The sequence below is a fragment of the Lasiodiplodia theobromae genome (assembly GCF_012971845.1).
Source record: "Lasiodiplodia theobromae strain AM2As chromosome Unknown scaffold_1, whole genome shotgun sequence".
In the NCBI taxonomy this organism is placed as follows: Eukaryota; Fungi; Ascomycota; class Dothideomycetes; order Botryosphaeriales; family Botryosphaeriaceae; genus Lasiodiplodia; species Lasiodiplodia theobromae.
Window position 1 is genome coordinate 546,982 of NW_023336399.1, and position 18,312 is coordinate 565,293.

The 18,312-nt window shown below is 52.9% G+C and overlaps 5 protein-coding genes across 5 annotated transcripts; 4 read left to right on the forward strand and 1 right to left on the reverse strand.

The window, feature by feature from the left end:
• Window positions 1–368: 368 nt before the first annotated feature.
• LTHEOB_160 (NADH-ubiquinone oxidoreductase) lies at window positions 369–1,165 on the forward strand (the record flags this gene model as incomplete). Its single annotated transcript, XM_035510319.1, has 8 exons — window positions 369–419; window positions 475–495; window positions 566–572; window positions 626–706; window positions 760–802; window positions 854–874; window positions 926–1,063; window positions 1,114–1,165. The coding sequence occupies 8 exons, from the start codon at window positions 369–371 to the stop codon at window positions 1,163–1,165; spliced, it is 414 nt and encodes a 137-aa protein (XP_035372162.1).
• A 1,682-nt stretch (window positions 1,166–2,847) lies between these two features.
• On the forward strand, window positions 2,848–8,135 carry LTHEOB_161 (ATP-dependent bile acid permease; the record flags this gene model as incomplete). The annotated part of the gene is made up of 2 exons (XM_035510330.1): window positions 2,848–2,912; window positions 2,963–8,135. The coding sequence occupies 2 exons, from the start codon at window positions 2,848–2,850 to the stop codon at window positions 8,133–8,135; spliced, it is 5,238 nt and encodes a 1,745-aa protein (XP_035372163.1).
• Window positions 8,136–11,422: 3,287 nt separating this feature from the next.
• Window positions 11,423–14,447, reverse strand: LTHEOB_162 (uncharacterized protein; the record flags this gene model as incomplete). Its single annotated transcript, XM_035510341.1, has 3 exons — window positions 11,423–12,598; window positions 12,652–13,187; window positions 13,244–14,447. 3 exons carry the CDS (start codon window positions 14,445–14,447, stop codon window positions 11,423–11,425), a joined length of 2,916 nt encoding a protein of 971 aa, XP_035372164.1.
• Window positions 14,448–15,415: 968 nt separating this feature from the next.
• LTHEOB_163 (uncharacterized protein) lies at window positions 15,416–16,306 on the forward strand (the record flags this gene model as incomplete). The annotated part of the gene is made up of 1 exon (XM_035510352.1): window positions 15,416–16,306. One exon carries the CDS (start codon window positions 15,416–15,418, stop codon window positions 16,304–16,306), a length of 891 nt encoding a protein of 296 aa, XP_035372165.1.
• A 629-nt stretch (window positions 16,307–16,935) lies between these two features.
• On the forward strand, window positions 16,936–18,196 carry LTHEOB_164 (Ankyrin repeat protein; the record flags this gene model as incomplete). The annotated part of the gene is made up of 5 exons (XM_035510363.1): window positions 16,936–17,075; window positions 17,132–17,360; window positions 17,656–17,886; window positions 17,938–17,970; window positions 18,152–18,196. The coding sequence occupies 5 exons, from the start codon at window positions 16,936–16,938 to the stop codon at window positions 18,194–18,196; spliced, it is 678 nt and encodes a 225-aa protein (XP_035372166.1).
• Window positions 18,197–18,312: the final 116 nt, after the last annotated feature.

The following is an 18,312-nucleotide window of genomic DNA, read 5'->3' on the forward strand; positions in this document are numbered from 1 at the left end:
GAAGCCGGTGCCGCAGAACTGGAGGTCGAATATCTCCGTGCAGTTCGGCCTAGAGAAATGGGCCGGCGCAAAGGCGTCGCAATCCTGGACCTGGAGGATCGTATGGCAGACCGGGCGAACATTATCTTCCGCGCTGTAGATGCGCTCGCAGCCAGTTGCTGCAGAATTTCCTGACGGGGCGGACGGTGTTTGTTGCTGCAAGCTCTCTCGCTTGACTCGGTTCCGGAAGCCGGGGGCGGAAGAGGACCACGGACAAATGCGCTAGCTCGCATTGGACGCAATCGGCGCCAAGACTCCCGCCTGCCCTGCCGCATCACCAACGTCCTGGATTGAAGCTCCCCGGCCCTGAACCACCACACCAGCTCACCATGTCGACTATCACCCGTACGCTGCGCAACTTGCGCAGAGTCGGCGTCAAGGTTCGCCATGCGCCCCGCGACTCCGGTTTACAGCTACTGACCCGCATTTGAATAGGACGCCTGGCACCAGATGCAGGTATGACTTCCACCAGCCCTCCTACCTCCATTCGCGCTCCGGGCTGACGGGTGATGTTTGGGGGATATAGTATATCGGTCAGTCAATGTGGTTTTGGGAGGATATGGCGCAGGAGCTAACGCCAGGGCAGGCGACACCAAGGCCGGTGCTCTCATTGGAACGGACCGGTACGGCAACAAGTACTACGAGAACCTTGCGGAGGAATTGCCTCGTCAGTAGAGCCTCACCGCACTCGCCGACAATAATTGACCTGAGATGGTGCAGTGAGGACGCGATGGGTGGACTACAAGGACCACGAATTCGACCCGTAAGATCTGTGGCACTTGAAGCGTGGGATTTGCTCGCTGACATGTGACAGGTCTCAGATTGAGCCTGGCTGGTAGGCTGCTAAATTATTCGCGGAATTGGTCCCTCGACTAACCCTTCCAAGGCACGCCTGGATGTCCTACATGGTGGACAAGCCCCCGACTGAGGATAAGATCATGCAGAGGCAGCTTCGCGCGTGGGAGCCCAAGGAGCACAGGCCGACGCTTACCTGGAGCCGCTCCGGTTTCAAGACTTACAGCACGTATGTGGAAGGATTCTGGACATGCTGGAGGATGCTGACAGGAAGCTTAGGACCAAGGCCAAGTACCAGCCGTGGGTTCCGGTTGCTGCGGCGCGCAAGTAAAAGGCGGAAAGCCTTTTTTCATTACTCTCTAGAGGTGTATATAACGCCAATTCAGACCGGTTTTTCTGTGCCAGTAAAAGGCTCTTGGTTGAACGTTCCGAAGGCAGTAAGGTTGGTGTGCGGGGGACCGCAAAAGCGCATAGAAAGAAAGAGTTTGGCCCATTTGTTCCGGCACCTTAAATCAAGCAGAGCAAATCAACATCTGAATCTCAGAGGGGCGAAGCTTATTGCGTCATCTGACTGAGCATTGAGCTTTACGGAAGGGCAACGAACGGTCCCGACACAGTCACTTGGGAACGGAGCCTCGTGAGCCATTCGGAGATATCGGCTCGGCTGTGTGGACGTTGGCAACCTCGGAAAGAGAGTTCGAGGGCATGGGCCTCTGCGACTTCAGTTGAAGGCAACAATTGTGGCCCAATCTCATGCACCGGGCTGCACTTGGGAGCAGGGTTGCATTCAATGAGTACGGTAGGTATATGAGCCCCTGCACAATATCACAGAGCAGCGGTGTACAACGCCTATCTGCAGGCGTCCTGCACCCGCACCGCCGGTGTTCCAGACGTCAGGCTATCGACCGCTGGGGAAAGGTAGACAGCTGGTGGGCTGCAGGGATTGGGAACCTGGAAGGCCGACAGGTCCGGGACCACTGCGGTACCTGAGCGATGGGAACATGTGCTCTTCTTCAGCGCCAGGCTACGTAGGCCAGGCTGGAGACTAAGCTGATCCTGCAGATAGCGTGGGCGCAGGCGTTGTTGTCAAACCACTTTATTTTAGCCTTACACGGGCCCCGGCGCATTCTGCCCAACGGCTGACGACTGCGGCGCTGTAAGCAGAGCTGGCGGCTCAGACGGGTCCGTCCTCCGGTCAGAAGCAGCAACAGCCGCGTGTGAGCACAGATGAATTCTGAGTGAATGCCCAGGCAGGATCGCGAATCGAGATTACTGTGCTGCACGACGGTTGGGATGCAGAGCGCCTAGCGCCAATGATGTGCATTGATGCTTGCAAGCTCGCGCCTCTCGGAACAAGGGTCAGATCGAGGTGGGGTAACAATCGTGGGCTTTGACGCTTGCTGCTCTGCTGTTCTCGCAGCGCTCCGCTGTCTCTGCCTTCGCGCCGGGTACGGCGCTACGGAACCAAAGCCGGCGCCGGTCGGAGGCCGCGGGCGCAAGCCGGACAGGATGATGCTGGGCGGTGCTGAATTGCGGTGTGCAGGCGGTGCGCTGATTTTGCATGCAGCACGCGATTCACGGGCATCGTGACTGCCGGCCGGCGGGCGATAAGGCCTGCGCGCGGCCTGCCTGGGGCCGCCACCACAGCGCCTGCCCGCGAGCCTCGTCGCCGCTGCTACATAGCAATTAATAAAACTCGTTCGCTGCGCTGTCCGAAGAGCCGACCGGGATTCCGCTGCTTGCTAGGGCAGGATCGCGCCTGTGCTGCTCGGCAACCACAGGTGACGTACAAACTAGCGGCGTCGACGTCGTCGACTGGGTTATATTTGCGCGCCGCGACCGCCTCGCCTCGTCGACCGCCTTTCAACCCGCCTTCGGCGCATTACGCCAGCATCCCTAAGACGGCTTCCTCTCCTGTCCATGCTATCTGGATAGCCCGCACAACAAGAGGCGCGGAGCGGTGGTTGAGCATTCCCCCACTACTGGCGCAACATCACCGCAGAGAGCGAGACCATGTTCGCCCGCTGCGACAGCCCAGTATGGCGCGTCGATGATTTCACCGAGTGCTTCGAGCAGGAGTGGGTGCGCCCATGCTTGTGAAGCCGACTTGCGCTGACGCTCGCAACAGTTACCTGCAGACGCTCCTCCCGCTGATAATATGCGGCGTGTCCTTCCTGTACCTCATTCTACAAATCTACCGCGCATGGCAGCAATCCAAGCACTACACGGCATACCACTCCCTAAACTCGTGGCGCAATGCCTGGTCCTTTCGTCCGGCCCAGCACAGCCTGGGAACCAACCCTTTCGACAACGACGACTCGGATACTGAGGACGAGCTCGAACGGAATGCCGACCTCGCTCTGGTCCCGACGCGGACGAACGACTCTTTCGTGGAGCTGGACAGACCGAAGGGCGAGGTGCTTCTGGTCGTGATCGAGGAACTTGCGGTGCTTGGCGAATTGGCAATACATGTCGCGGCTCTGATTGAAGGCAAGGGAACGCTTGTGTCGAGGGTTTCTGGAGTTGCGGTCTGGGCCTACGTAACCATTCTGGCCTCCGCGAGACTGCTGTTCTCCAACACAAAGCGCCTGTCTTTCCCCAGGCTCTGGTTCCATACCGCCTCAATCTACTGCTTCCTCTGGCTTTTCGAGATCCTCCTCTTCCGCTCAGCCATCATCCACCCGAAGTCCAAGCTCGGACGTAACCTCACTATCGCCGATTTCGCTCTTACAACCCTGCTCGCGGTTATTGCGCTCACTTCGCGCAAGGGTAACCGCCCGGTGGAGCTGGAATATGAAGGCCACATTCAGCCTTCCAAGGAGCAGACCGCCAGTGTGCTGTCCATTGCCACTTTCGGATGGGTTGACGCAATCGTGTGGCAAGGGTACAAGAAAACGTTCGAGATGGCCGATGTCTGGAACCTGGCTCCCAAAGACAAGGCCGCTGCCATCCTTGCGCAGTATAGGCAATTCAAGAAGACTCAGGCCCTGTCGTGGCACTTGCTCCGTTACTTCCGCCGTGAGCTCATAATCCAAGCAGCTTGGGCAGCCTGCTCCGGCTTTTTCCTTTTCGTCCCCACCATCCTCCTCAAGCTCATCCTCGAGTATGTTGAGAACCCCGCTTCGACGCCCCGCAATGCTGCTTGGTTCTATGTCATTCTGCTTTTCCTCTCTGGCGTTACCTCTGCTCTCGCCGATGGTCAAGCGCTCTGGATTGGACGCAAGATCTGCATCAGGCTTCGAGCTATCATTATTGGAGAAATCTATGCGAAGGCTCTCAAGCGCAGGGCGGCCTCGGGTGGAGACAAGATTCTGGGTGAGAAAAAGCCGGAATGGACGGAGTCAAAGAAGGATCGCTTCAAGAGGGTTATGTCTTTCCGTCGCAAGAAGGCAAGGCCGGAGGCTACGAAGCCGAGTGCATCGGCCGCAAATGGTTCGGAAACGCAGGTCAGCTCTGGAGCCATCATCAACTTGATGGCAGTGGATTCTTTCAAGGTTGCTGAAATCTCCGCTTATCTCCATTTCCTGTGGGCCAACACTCCCGTCCAAGTGGTAGTGTCGGTCTTGCTCCTGTACCGCATCCTGGGTCTTAGCTCTGTTGCCGGCATTGGCATGATGATATTCCTTCTTCCCATCAACATGCTCATTTCCAAACGTTTCGCCGCTATCCAGAAGCAGATACTTGCAGCCACCGATGCCCGTATCCACACGACCAATGAGATCCTTACCAACATTCGGATTATCAAGTATTTCGCGTGGGAACAACGCTTCATGGCCCAGGTCAACGAGAAACGTGCCGTCGAACTCGCCAATCTCCGCCGCAGGTACCAGTGGTGGGCCGCTGCCGCGACTGTCTGGTCCGGAGCCCCCATCATCATCACCTTCCTCTCGTTCTTCTTCTACACCATCATCGAGAAGAAGGACTTGGTTCCATCAGTCGCTTTCACTGCGCTGTCTCTATTCCAGCTGCTCCGTATTCCTCTTGACCAGCTTGCCGACATGGTCGCTCACGTTCAGGAGTCAAAGGTCTCGGTGGATCGTATTGAAGAGTACCTGAACGAGCCTGAGACGGACAAGTACAAGCAGCTGAAGAGCGAGGAATTCGATGAGAATGACGAGCCCCTCATTGGTTTCGATCACGGTACCTTCAGCTGGGGTACTGGAGATTCCAAGGATGGTGAGTTGGACGATGCATTCAAGATGCTGGATCTGGACATCCGTTTCCCCGTTGGACAGCTCAGCGTTATCGTTGGTTCTACTGGCTGCGGCAAGACATCTCTTCTCATGGCTCTGTTGGGCGAGATGACACTCGTCCAAGGAAAGGTCTACCTTCCCGGCGGACGCTGCCGCGAGGATTTGTCTGCTGATCCGGATACTGGTCTCACTGAAAGCGTCGCTTACTGCGCGCAGCAGGCTTGGTTGATGAACGGTACTATCAAGGAGAACATCGTTTTCAACAGTCCGTTCGATCCCAAGCGCTACAAGGACGTCATCGTGGCTTGCTCGCTGCAGAGGGATCTGGAAATCCTGGATGCAGGTGATCAAACTTTGGTCGGCGAAAAGGGCGTCACACTTTCTGGTGGTCAGAAGCAGCGTATCTCTCTTGCTCGAGCACTCTACAGCAAGGCACGTCACGTCTTGCTGGACGATGTGCTCAGCGCGGTTGATTCGCACACTGCCAAGTGGATCTTTGATCAGGCGCTCTTGGGTCCTCTCATGTACAACAGAACTTGCATCTTGGTCACCCACAATGTCCAGCTTTGCCTGCCTCACTCCGAGTTCGCTGTCCTCCTCGATAATGGAAGGGTTGCCGTCCAAGGCACGCCCAATGATCTCATCGATTCTGGAAGGCTTAGCGAAGATCTCTCAAAGTCTCGCCCTGTCTCTCGCGGTCCTTCTAGAGTGGCATCTCGTGTTCCCTCTGATGTTGGAGGTGAAGAAGCTCTCGGCGAGAACGGACACGCAAACGGAGGTGCCAATGGCCATGCCAATGGAACTGATAAGCCGAAGGAATCCCAAGAGGAGACCAAGGCTGTGGGAGGAGTCAAGATGGGAATTATCCTTATGTACCTCAAGTCCATGGGTTCTTCGTGGTACTGGGTTGCCGCCTTTATTGCCTTCGCCGCTCAACAGCTCTCCTCTGTTGCAACCAATGTCTGGATCCGCCAGTGGGCCAACGCGTACGATACAAAGCAGGTCAGCCTTTTCGGCGTGCAGAAGCAGCCCAGCCATGTTACGCACACCAGCGTCGTGACTGGTCTTGGTTCATGCTTGACGAGCGGAAGCTGTGTCTGGCCTCTCCCCTGGTTTTCTTCTTCCCAAGCAAGCCAGAACAACTTCCACGACGGGCTCCAGGTGTCGATGGTCTCAGACAGCAACTCGAAGGTTGACGCCGGGTACTACTTGGGCATCTACGCAATTCTGGGAATAATCTTCATGATCATCACTCTCAGCAGAGAGGCCGTTCTGTTCTGGGGCTCCCTCGGTGCGTCCAGGAGGATCCATCAACGCCTGGTCAACGCGGTCATGCACGCCAAGTTCCGCTTCTTCGATTCGACGCCTCTTGGACAGCTCATGAACCGCTTCTCCAAGGATATCGAATCCATTGACCAGGAAATTGCCCCCGTCGCCATCGGTGTTGTTCACTGTTTCGCTTCCATTCTGACCGTCGTCGCCCTCATCTCCATCATCATTCCCGCTTTCCTGATCGCTGGCATCTTCATCAGCTTGCTGTTCTTCTTCATCGGCATGTTCTACATCAATGCCTCCCGCGATCTGAAGCGTCTGGAGTCCGTGCAGCGCAGCCCACTTTACCAGCAATTCGGAGAGACGCTTTCTGGCATGACAACCATCCGTGCGTACGGTGACGAACGCCGCTTCATCCGAGAGAATCTGACCCGCGTCAACACTCACAACCGACCTTTCATCTATCTCTGGGCAGCCAACAGATGGCTTGCATTCCGCGTTGACGTGGTCGGTTCCATGGTCTCATTTTTCTCGGGTGTTTTCGTCATCCTCAGCATTGGCCGTCTGGACGCTGGCGCCGCAGGATTGGCAATGACTTATGCCGTCACCTTCACCGACAACGTGCTCTGGTTCGTCCGCCTGTATGCGGCCAACGAGCAGAACATGAACTCGGTCGAGCGTATCAAGGAGTACCTCGACGTCGAGCAGGAGGCGCCCCCGGTCATTGAGGACAACCGTCCGCCCTCGAACTGGCCAAGCCGAGGCTCGGTCGAGTTCATCGGCTACAGCACGCGTTATCGCGCAGACTTCGACTACGTCCTGAAGGGCATCACGTTCAAGATCGCACCGGGAGAAAAGGTCGGTGTCGTGGGCCGGACGGGTGCTGGCAAGAGTTCCCTGGCACTCGCCCTGTTCCGCGCGCTCGAAGCCGAGGAGGGCAAGATTCTTGTTGACGATGTCGATATTGGCATGATCGGATTGCAGGATCTGCGGGAGAACATTGTTATGGTTCCGCAAGGTAAGATTTCCTTCTTCTTCTTCAACGTTTTCTGCACAACAATGCATTCCGGGGTCAACAATGAGACTAACTTTGAGCCGCCAGATCCGACATTATTCAGCGGAACCATCCGCAGCAATCTCGATCCCTTCGGCCTCTTCACCGACGAGGAAATCTTCACCGCCCTCCGCCGCGTCCAGCTCGTCGGGTCCGCTGCTCCCTCGGCCCAGACCACAAGACCGCCTTCCCCGACCGGCTCGTCCAACGGCGTCGTCCGGTCCAAGAAGAGCAACGACAAGAACGCCCAGCTCCGCTCCGCCGTCGCGGCGGTCAAGAGCGCGGCCGGCGCCACCACTGCCAACGGCACCTCAGAGCCTTCCACTCCGGGCACCCCGTCGTCGGAGATACTGGAGAACAAGAACATCTTCCGCAACCTCAACTCGCCCGTATCCGAGTCGGGCAGCAACCTGTCGCAGGGCCAGCGGCAGCTGCTCTGCCTGGCGCGCGCGCTCCTCAAGGCGCCCAAGGTGCTGCTGATGGACGAGGCGACGGCGTCGATCGACTACGCCACGGACGCCAAGATCCAGGAGACCATCCGCGAGATCCGCAACACGACCATCACCATCGCCCACCGCCTGCAGACCATCTGCGACTACGACAAGGTGCTCGTGCTCGACCGCGGCGAGGTCATCGAATTCGGCGACCCGTGGGAGCTGATGCAGCGCAAGAAGGGCGTTTTCCGCGGCATGTGCGAGACGAGTGGGGATTTGGAGGTGTTGGAGCGTGAGGCGAGGAAGGCGAGTGAGGCGAGGAGGTTGGTGGATGGGAGGGAGGAGTAAGGGAGGGGGTGATGAATACGTGCATAAACGAGCGATCGTCGTGGGGAGGAGGAGGAGCAGCCCCGGCCGGACTTTGTACAGATAGGTATAGAAGTGCAGAGACGTCTTGGGAGGTAGATGTGTGTGTGGGGGATGATGATGATGATGATGGTTGTGGATAAGGGAAGGGAGGGCATTGGATTATTTTGCTTTTTTTGTTTTTTTCTCTGTTGTTTTTTTTTTCGGACCAAGGGAATGATTACGGGTTAGCAAGGAGCGTGGGAAAGGGGAGGAAAGAAAATTCAAAAGGGTTTCAACATCACACGGTAAGACTGAAAGAAAATGGACAAAAAGAAGAAAAAAAATTTATCATTAAGGGATAGGATCATCCAGTTACGGAAAATGGGGGGATACCACCGGTGTGCTCATTTTCGTATTAGAGAAAGCAATGGGTGTCGTTCCGAATGCTGTTTTGTCTTTCGTGGCTGCTTTTTTGTGCATTTTCGTTGCCTGGTTTTCGTCTAGTCCTTGGTCTTTTTGGGCTCTGTTGCTCTTTTCTTTATGGTGTATACGCATTGTGGTCCTTTTCCGTCTTCCCCTTCTTCCTTTCTGTGTCTAGTCATTTTTCAATCCAATACTCTCTTCTAGTGTCTGCTACTCGTACTCTCATCGTCGTCGTCATCTTTCGGTGCATTTGGTCGATTTCCTCCTGTCTTCCTTGCTCTGTCTCCTTTTGTTTCCTTTGGGAGCATTCGAATGATGTCTACTCTCCATGAACAACGGCCGGGTTGAATAGTGTGAACGATGGAAACTTGGTGTGATTCCCTTTCACGTGGACTTGGGAAGACGGTTCGCATGTTGGGTTGGATGACGTGACTCGGAGCTTGTACATAAGGGAGAATTTGGAGAGCGCATGGTAGGAACTGGAAGTACGTAGGCGGAATAGAAAGATGATTATCTTGATATCTGTTGACGGTGTTGCTGCGGGTGGGGAGGATGTGACATGATGCTAAAGACATAGGTTTCTCTTCCGTTGTCGCCATGGAACTTGGCTGTCCAATGCGGGGGACAGCGGCAGTGATGGGCCACATTATTTTGATTCAATGATCGAAAATGGCATCATGCCCTGCAGTAGTGCTGTATTCTTTTCCACGGTAAAACAGGCGTTAGAATATGCAGTTTCTGCAAAACTTATCCACGTCAGCGAGCCAAACGAGTAAAATCTGGATTGGTCAGGCAAGTTTATCTTTCCTGCAAATACTCAGTGCAAGAAGACGGGTGAGTGGTGGACGATGGAGCTCTGGAGTTCAATGACGCTTGTTTAATAATCCAGCTTCTGGCCAGTCGGGGGTCTCACGGGCCTTGTGCCATGAAGACCCTGTCATCCGCATGTGCCTTCGCGGCAACGGCCCATTGAGCCGTCGGGAGGTAGATAAAAACGGGCTCTCGTTGCGTTGGCTATCGCATTTTCCACGATGCCGGAACATCATACTCCGCGGGAGAATGCATCAACCGGAGGAGATCACTGGCCGTCGTCTGCGTATGAGATCTTCATCGCTCGATTCAGTCGGTGTGCGCCGGCTTGCCCGAGTTTATGGCCAACTGAATTTTGTTTTGAGGGGCCTGCTGAGGACGTCAGTGAGTGATAAGCCGCTACACCATTAAGTGTTGATGCTGAAGGGCCTCTGATTCTTCTGTCGATGCACGGCAGGTACTTCCACATTCGGTGTGACTAATAAATATCTAAGATGAGCTGACGAATGCGCAGGCAAATGTGTACCAGGCACGGAAAAAGACGGAAGTCTAGATTGGCTTCTGAATCGTAGAGCACCAGCAAAATATGGAGCAACATGCAATGTGTACAGGAATACACGTCTTGGCCTTTTAAACACAAAAATCCTCACCTGTCTTGTCATCTCGTGCAAGCCTTCACGGTGGCAGGTGAGGGATTCTACTTAAAGAACATTGAGTCTCTGCGTCTTCTCGGGACCAGCAATTGGCATCTTTGGGGAGTTCAGAAGCTGACAGCAGCAGAGAGAGGGAAAAGCTGCCTTCCTTTCTTACGGCTGCTGACTTTGTCTGTTGTGGAGGCAAGAGTGTACGCTTCTTAGGTTTGTTCCATCAGAGGTGCAGGTGAAACCAGTGTGCAGCACAGTCGTGCGACACCCCGCATTACACCTATGATGAAAGATACCAGGTAAATCTGTCGATCAGCTTCAGCGTTTCGTCCCGATGATGCTGGGGTCCCATATGTGACTAAGTTGGTGCCTGCGGTTTGATTGTTTGATTCCCGACAAGCGACCTCCGAGTGTCCCGAAGCGGGTCGAACGACAACAGGCCAGTGCGAGCGAGCTGCGGTGTAAAGCGCATTGTTCTACTCGAGACTGGTCCCGATCTACTCCTTCAAATCCGGACAACGTCGGTAAGATATGTGTGACACTCACTGCCTGTCCGGCTGAGGCGTCGGTCAAGTGCGTCATAACATGAAGTCACACGCCCTTCTCAGAAGCGGCACCTGGCAGCGCGAAATCGTGCTTGGGTCAGGTGACTCTCTCTTGCTTTTCTTTTAGCTACCCGCTCCGACCTTTAAATGCAGATCCTTTCCCATAGTCATGGCAGTGACAGCAACCTCGTGGGTTAACACACGCTAAGCATCTACGACCATACTCGCTTCGTGGAGAAGCACTCATACACATGTGATTTGTTAATGGTGGGGAACGGGTTTGGCGGCGGAGCGATAGAAAGCGCAACGTGATTGTCAATCAATGGTGATGTCTTCGTTTGGTATTTGCTGATACAGGGCAGCAATTGGGGCGCAATGCTATATGTGTCGATGAGCGAAGTACGTTGTGAAGATATTCGATACCAGTCCGGCGACGAGGAGGAAGCAAAAAAGTCAACAATAGCAGAACACGATCATTGAGGGTCCAACCGATTAGCGTTAACGGAAGGCGTCCGTATTTTCGATTCTGATGTCGCTTTTATATCCGGGAACGGCGCTTGGACGTACGGGATACCACGTGCGCTTAATACTGTGACTATGCTGGATTTGCTGCTTTAAAGAGGCTGAACGGCTGCTTAATTGCTATCGACTATCTCCCGACATGAGTTGTGCGTCTTCTTGATCCTTTGATAGAGAGACAATCTGAAAGGTCTTGCTGATCAAGGACACATTATCTAGAAAAAAACAGGACGGCTACACTGGAGAAGTACATCAAGAACGCCATGGCCGTCGCAGGAGTCGCCCTCAGTATGGATAAGAATACTTGGAAGGAAAGGTGGGGTGAGGGGAAACCTACGATGAGAGTTTAGAATGTGGGTTCTTGAGACATGATCAGGCGCCCCGCGATCTTGTTGACCATTTCGCGCTTTTCCTCCTTAGACTTCACCCCAGGATTGTCTTTGAATTTAAAAAATTTGTCAACCTTGATGTATCTGTTCTCTAGCCCGATCCTACTGATAGCTTCGTTCATCCTGTTGAAATTCTTCAATTTCTGAAAGTCGTTGAAGGTGATGGGATTTCCTTCTTGGTTGTTCGACGCGGCGTAGTGGCAGGCAGCCATCTTCACACAGTAGAGAATGAGAGCCGCCAACCCGGCCGCCAAAGCCGTCGAGACGCTTGAGCCCGTGGCTTTGGTACATTTGTCGAGCGGAACGTCCAGCTCTGGACGCTCCATGATGACATCCTTGCCTGGCAGAATGTAGTTGACGGGAATTTCGCCGGTGCCCTCCCACGCTTTCTTGAACTCGGTAGCCGCTCCGATCTTGAATTGTTCCCGTGTGATGTAGCCAGGATAGCTTTCGTCGTCCGATATCTGATCGTTGGCCGCGCAGAAGAGGAGTATGTTTTGGTTGACTGCCTTGTTGATCGCGGCTTTCAATTTGCCGAGGCTGGCCTGGTTATCGCCCGTCTTCTCGATGGTCCATGACATGGATATTATGTCGACCTTCTTGTTCACGGCGGCCTCGACGGCTTGTGCGGCGCTCTCTGCTGTGATGGTTCTCTTGCTGTCTTCGCTGGCGCCTTCCTCGAGTTTGTAGACCCACAACTGCGCTTTGGGACACACTCTGCAGATCATGCTGGCCATGATCGTCCCGTGCCAGCCGCTTGTAACGTAGAAGGGAGTCCTCATGTCATCGCTTTTGCAGAAGCTCCGGCCGCCGCCCACCTTGCCGAGAAGCGTCTTCTCCGTCGGGTCGATACCATCATCAATGAGAGCCACTCGTATGGGCTCGTCGACCAACCGTGGTATGTCTTTGACGTCGACGTTTTGGATGAAGTCTGCGAATCTGTCCATGACATTCAACCACTCGTGTTGTTGCTTTGGGCGGTTTTCCAGTGACACTTGTTTTTCGCTCCTGGAAGTGGGTCGGTGGGTTTCGAATTTCGGTTCCACCTCGATCTTGGAGTCATGCCTGCCAGCATTTAGTCTGTCTTTGAACTGCTCGAGGTTTTCTTCTGTTCTATCACGTGTCTCGAGTCCCTATAATTCGTCAATCACGTGTGATAACTTGAGGACGGCATTTGCGTACATACCTGCTGTGCAAGTATTACCACTTTCTTGAGGTTTTGGAGCTTCCTCAGGCCCTCCACTTCACTCCAGCTGCGCAGGATAGCATCATTGCCCGACCAATGCAGAGTCAATTGGCTTATTTCTGGCGCTCTTCTGAATATAAGCTCCGAACTCAAATCAGGCTTCCTCCAGGTCCACGATCTGAGCACTTCAATTCCAACAAGAGCTTTCTCGATCGCTTCATCGCTGTGAGAAGGAACTGCCTTCTCATCGCCGGGAAAGAACTCTTTGTAATCGTCAACTTCTAAATCGACGATGCGCTTCACTCCTTTGTCCTTGAGCCATTTGAATACAGCCAGGTAGTCGTCCCGACCCTTGCTACTCGTACGGGGCGAAAGTTTCAATGAGGAAGTTCTCACTGACTTTTCGGCCCGCAGGAAGGGGATTTTGACGTATTGGAGGGTGTCTTCGAAGTGGAGGTAGGGCTTCATCCCTTCGAGTATTTGGTGACTGGTCTTGGCATTGGGCCCTTCAGGGTGAATGAACTGTATTTCCTTCTCTAATTTTCTTTAGCCGGTCCCCTCACCCGATTTTCATACTTGCGGGCTTTCTTACCTGGATTTGGTCCGTACAAGAATGAGTCAATTTTTTCAGAGTTCTTCTGGCCGCACATGAACCGGAGCTTCAGCAGATCTCTGATAGCATTCGCGGACGGTTCCGTGACCTTCTCCTTTTTGTCTTCATGTTTGCTTATCCAAGCTTTGGTTTGACCAGGTGCATCCGCCAGTTGGCCTACTTCGTTTATGCCCTTGTCTGTGAATGCGATGTTCTTTGTGATGGAAGAGCGTCGAAACTTGTAAAAGTCTTGGTTCTCGAAGCCCTGAGGCATTTTGCCCGCCAAGTAAGACAGGTTTGTCTCTGTAGAGGTTGTTTTATGTGGAGCTGCACTACTCCGCATGATAGGGTTATTGTGCGGTGGTTCTTTGGGTGGATTGAGCACCTCTCTGTCGTTCACGCTGCCTCCTGGCTTTTGTCGGCTCTCCACGTTCAGATTGACATGGGAAGTCCTCTCGGCTTCTCGACGTGTTTTCTCGTGATGGAGATAGACGGAACGTTGGCCCGGTTCTGTTGGAGGAACATTGACCTCGAGCACTTTGTTGCTGCGCTCAATGAGGGCCTTGACAATTCCAAGCTGAGAAGGCGTGCATTGCTGGTACTCGACCGCGATGTGTAGAGGAGAGAGGCCTTTTCCGTTTAGTTCGCAAAGCACCTCGTCTGGATTGTTGATTTTTTGAATGAGTTCTGGTGCGATCCTCGAGGGATCCTCCTTATTTAGAGCATCGTGAAGGCTGTTGTTTGAATCGGAGTCTTTCATGCGCACGATCTTGTCGAAAGCCGTCTTTGGGGTTGCTTCGCACATGGTAGTGACAAGCCTAGATCTTCCTCCCTGCACAGCCTTTTGCAGCGGATTTCTTCCCATTTTGTCCGTCTCTTGCATCAATTCGGGGAAGTTTTCGATGATTTTCCTCGTGATAGGCAACCACTTCTCAATATCCTTCCTGCGTGCCGAAACGGCTATCATGTGAAGGATAGTTTTTCGGTCTTCTCCTTTCATGACCTTGCTCAAACAGTCACTATAGCCCTGATATATCTCTTCAGCCAGATCTTTCGCATCATCGCTCCTGCCGTTTTTCAACTTTCCGATGATCTCTTCAAACTTCTTTCTCAGTACCTCGTCATCATTCTCCCGCTCACCTTCTCCCTCGCTCTCTGAACATGAAGCCGAGCGATCACCAACGCCGTCGCCTGTCGCAGCCATGTCGAGCGGTTAACGAGTGTCAATGTATCTGAGAGACGACGAGGGGTAGTGCGATTGAGCTTTGGGCATAAGGACCTCCAGTAGCAGACGAGATAATGAGTAATATCATCTGACCAACGCTGCAAATTAGGGAGTGTGAGTGATGCGGGGAATTTGTGGTGAGGTGGATGGAGGTGAACGTCATCCGTGGCGCGTGACTGCTCCAGCGTGGTCTGGCCAGGCTGTGGTCACTCTGATCATGCAGAAGTAGTAGTTTCCGTAAGAGTTGAAAACGCGTGCCGTGCCGTGGGCGGTTTGTCTGACTGGATGGAACTAGGGTACTACAATGATCCCTGAGCAGAATTCAACAGCAGAGACGAGTTTCATCGTTCCTGGGGGCACATTTTGTGCCCAGTTCGGGAAGTTCCGCGAGCGCTATACTATCTCCGGCGAGCCGAGGAGTGATTCACACCTGCTCGACTGCTGAACAGCCTGAAATTTTACTGTGAGGAACCCTGATACTATTCCCAATTAGATGGTGCATGTGAATACCGAAGGTATGGTCCAACATTTGCTAATAAATCCTTCGATTACTAGTCCGCCACGCCCGTTCCGTGACAAAGCCGCATGCAGGAATCAGCTCTAGTTAGACCACAAAGATGCGTGAGTCTGAAAAAAAGAAAAAACAAATATCTTACTGGAGAAAGCATGAGTAGAAGAGCTTGAGATCCAACTGACTCAAGCATCCGACGTTGTTGGAGCAATGCCGGTAACTGTAATTACGCTAAGGGGGCGGTTCACGGCGTAAGCAGCGATGAGTTCACGGTGAAGCAGGTGGCGCTGCTCCACTGTCCACGAGCCATGAACCGGCTTTGGAGCGTAAGCACAGTTGCTGGCATTATTATATAGCAACCTCCCCCAGATGTTACTTACTGATGTCAACATTCGTCATCATCGAAAAGTCAAGCTCGTTGTACCAGACCAACCTCATGCCTGCCTCGGACACGGACGATCTTGATGAAGTGTACGAGATTGAGGAAGAGTTCGATATTTCTCTAAGTCCTACCGGAGACGAGGGGAGTTCATTCCGAACTGCGAACGATCCAGCCTCACTGTACCAGCGACAGAATGTCACTGAGCGCAAAGGTGCAGTTGACGTTCGTTGCCAAGTCGTGGATGTGGTTCACGGCCTCCCTCATCCCGAAGCTGAGGTTTTCGCGACTCTGATCGTCCTTAGATTTTCATTCAGCAGTCGCAAGGCCGGGCGAAGGATCTTGGAAGTGCAAACTTCCTTAGAATTTGCGGGCTGCAAGGCTGGTGCCGCGTGCCCGGAAGTCATCAACATCGCCCCGTACGGAGATATGGTTCTCGTCCAGACATCTCAGAAAGAAGACGAGAAGCTCAGTCTTGGAGGAAATATCGGGGCGCCGCCTCTCCTCGGCGTTCAGGCTGGTGTCAATCTGGCCTGGGACAAGAGCGTCAGCCGTGAGACTACCGATGCCACCAAGCTGATCGGCTCGATGGACTTGATCGGCAGGAACTACGGGAATGCGAACAGTGCGTCCTGGTCATTGGTCGAGAACAGAACCACCAAGACAGGCGTTCCCACATCAATGACCGCATCGATCTTGTTGAACAGAGAGGATAACAGCCCCTTCAAGTGCATCTTCAAACTTCATGCGACCGTCGATTGGATGAGTTCTATCGAAAAATTGGTCGGATCCAGATCGAGAGACGATCCTGTGTTATTCGACCCACGCATTAAACCGACCAATCGGCTTCAAGTTTATGATCATGAGGCCTTGGATTCGGTTAATCTTGAACGTTTGGCAAACGTTACCTTCATGACGGTTCAGGACAACGCAGTCAAGCATATATAATCAGTGGACTTGGGATTCATGTATTCGTCTGTGGTTGACGCGAGTGCCTCGATGTCTAACCAGAATGTGTAGCCTATGTTCTCAAACGTGTCGATCAAGCTATATCCACTCCAATTCATGCAGGCAATTTCGTGCACATATGATGAGAGGTTGAAGTTATCGTCTGGAAGCAGATGTCGAATTAAAAATTGTACATTCACGTCCGGAAGATAGCTTCAACTGCCCGCATAAGGCGAATAATTCCTCACGATTATTACAAAAATCATCCATCCCGGGGAGCCGCAGATACCCCCTATTCCAAGGCCCTGCTCTTCTTCGCGCTAGCCTTCGGCTGAAATACCGTCCCGCTGAAGCTATCTGCGCCAGCACAGACCTTTTTGATGACACGTGAATTTTAGCTCTTGAACTACACGTCATTCCTGAATCCGTCTCCGCAATGTGTATCTGAAGTTCTACTCGCAGACCTCGTGCATTTTCGGCACTTCAAAATCTTTGGCTAACATTCTGCTGTATTTACGCTCCCAGCTATGGCAACACTGTGCGATGTCAGGGTTTGCTGAAAACGGAACGGCGGGCAGAGTACACTCTGGGTGGCTATCTCTCCTTCCCCAGCAACACTTGTAACGGCCATGAAAGCGCAACCGATGAAGAAAAATAACAGCATGAGTTCTTCTTCTGAAAGTCAATCTGAAAGTGGAGAGCGCAGCAAGAATGCTCAAGATTCCCATCAGGAGGGTGTCGACCAGACCGCCTTGAAAGGCGCATTCGAGTGAGTACAGAGCCCTTTTTGCTGTGTTCTGAAAGACTCACACAGTACAAACCCAGTGTAATCACTGTACATGGCCTTCACGGCGATAGCCAGAGTACCTGGGAGGCTCGAGATCCAGAAAAGAGAGGCAAATTGGATGGCATCCCCACGCTCGAATCCGATCCCGAGTGCCGCGTTCTACACTACGGCTACAATCGGTCTGGGGCATTCTCCGGAAGTGATATCATTCTGGAAGCCTCGAAGTTGCTGCGTTACATCTCAAATGCAAGGCGTTACCTGGAGCCGGTATGTGTTCCCTAAACATAGAGCTCAAGTTTTGCAAGCGGGAGCACTTACAATAGGATTAGGAGACACATCGCCCCATCGCCATTGTATCTCATGATATAGGAGGCGCTATTGTCAAGAGGGTATGAGTCATGGCTTCATCTACAATTCAGCCCTGACGTTCAAAGGCACTGTACTTAGCAAGTACGGATCCAGAATATGCAAGTATAGCACATTCGACTCGTCTGTTGGTATGAATGCCTCCACCTAGCAGCTCGAAGAATACGTAAAACTAATTTTGGCTGTAAAATGTTAGATTTTCTTCGGTTACCCTCATCGATGCCGAAATATCCAGCAAATGGTCGATGCGGTCGCTCGAGATGTCCTGCTCGAGTCGGACTTTGCTTCGCTGAGCATGTCATTTTTTCAAATAATCGACCTTGCTCAGACCATCATCGACTGCAATGACTTGTTTGTAGAAGCCAAATTCATGCTACGGGCGAACTTTGTCAACATCTACTCTAGCAAGGCGAACCCTGGTGAATACGTACGCCTCCTTTCAAAACCCATTGTTTACTGATCTCACACATTTAAACAGATTTTTGACGAATGGATGGCGACAACAGGCTTGGTTGGTGAAGTCAAAATCCCAAACCCAGAGTTACATGCGAATCTGGCTTGCGCACCAGCAAAATTGGACACTTGGTGGACTATTTCCATGGCACTTGAAGACTTTCAAACCGATCACAGTATGTTACAGACTGAAAGCTTTCAGTCACCCATTTTAGAGAGTAACCACTAACTTATAAAAGCCGCCTCAGAGTATGCGATGGAAGACGACCGAAATCGAGATCTGAGCGCGTTTTCAAGTCCTCCAATATATCTCACAACGAGATCGACTGTGGAGTTGAGCTGGCTCACGAACCATGAAAACTTCATAGCGTGGCGAAACAACAACAGTTCAGGTGGTCTG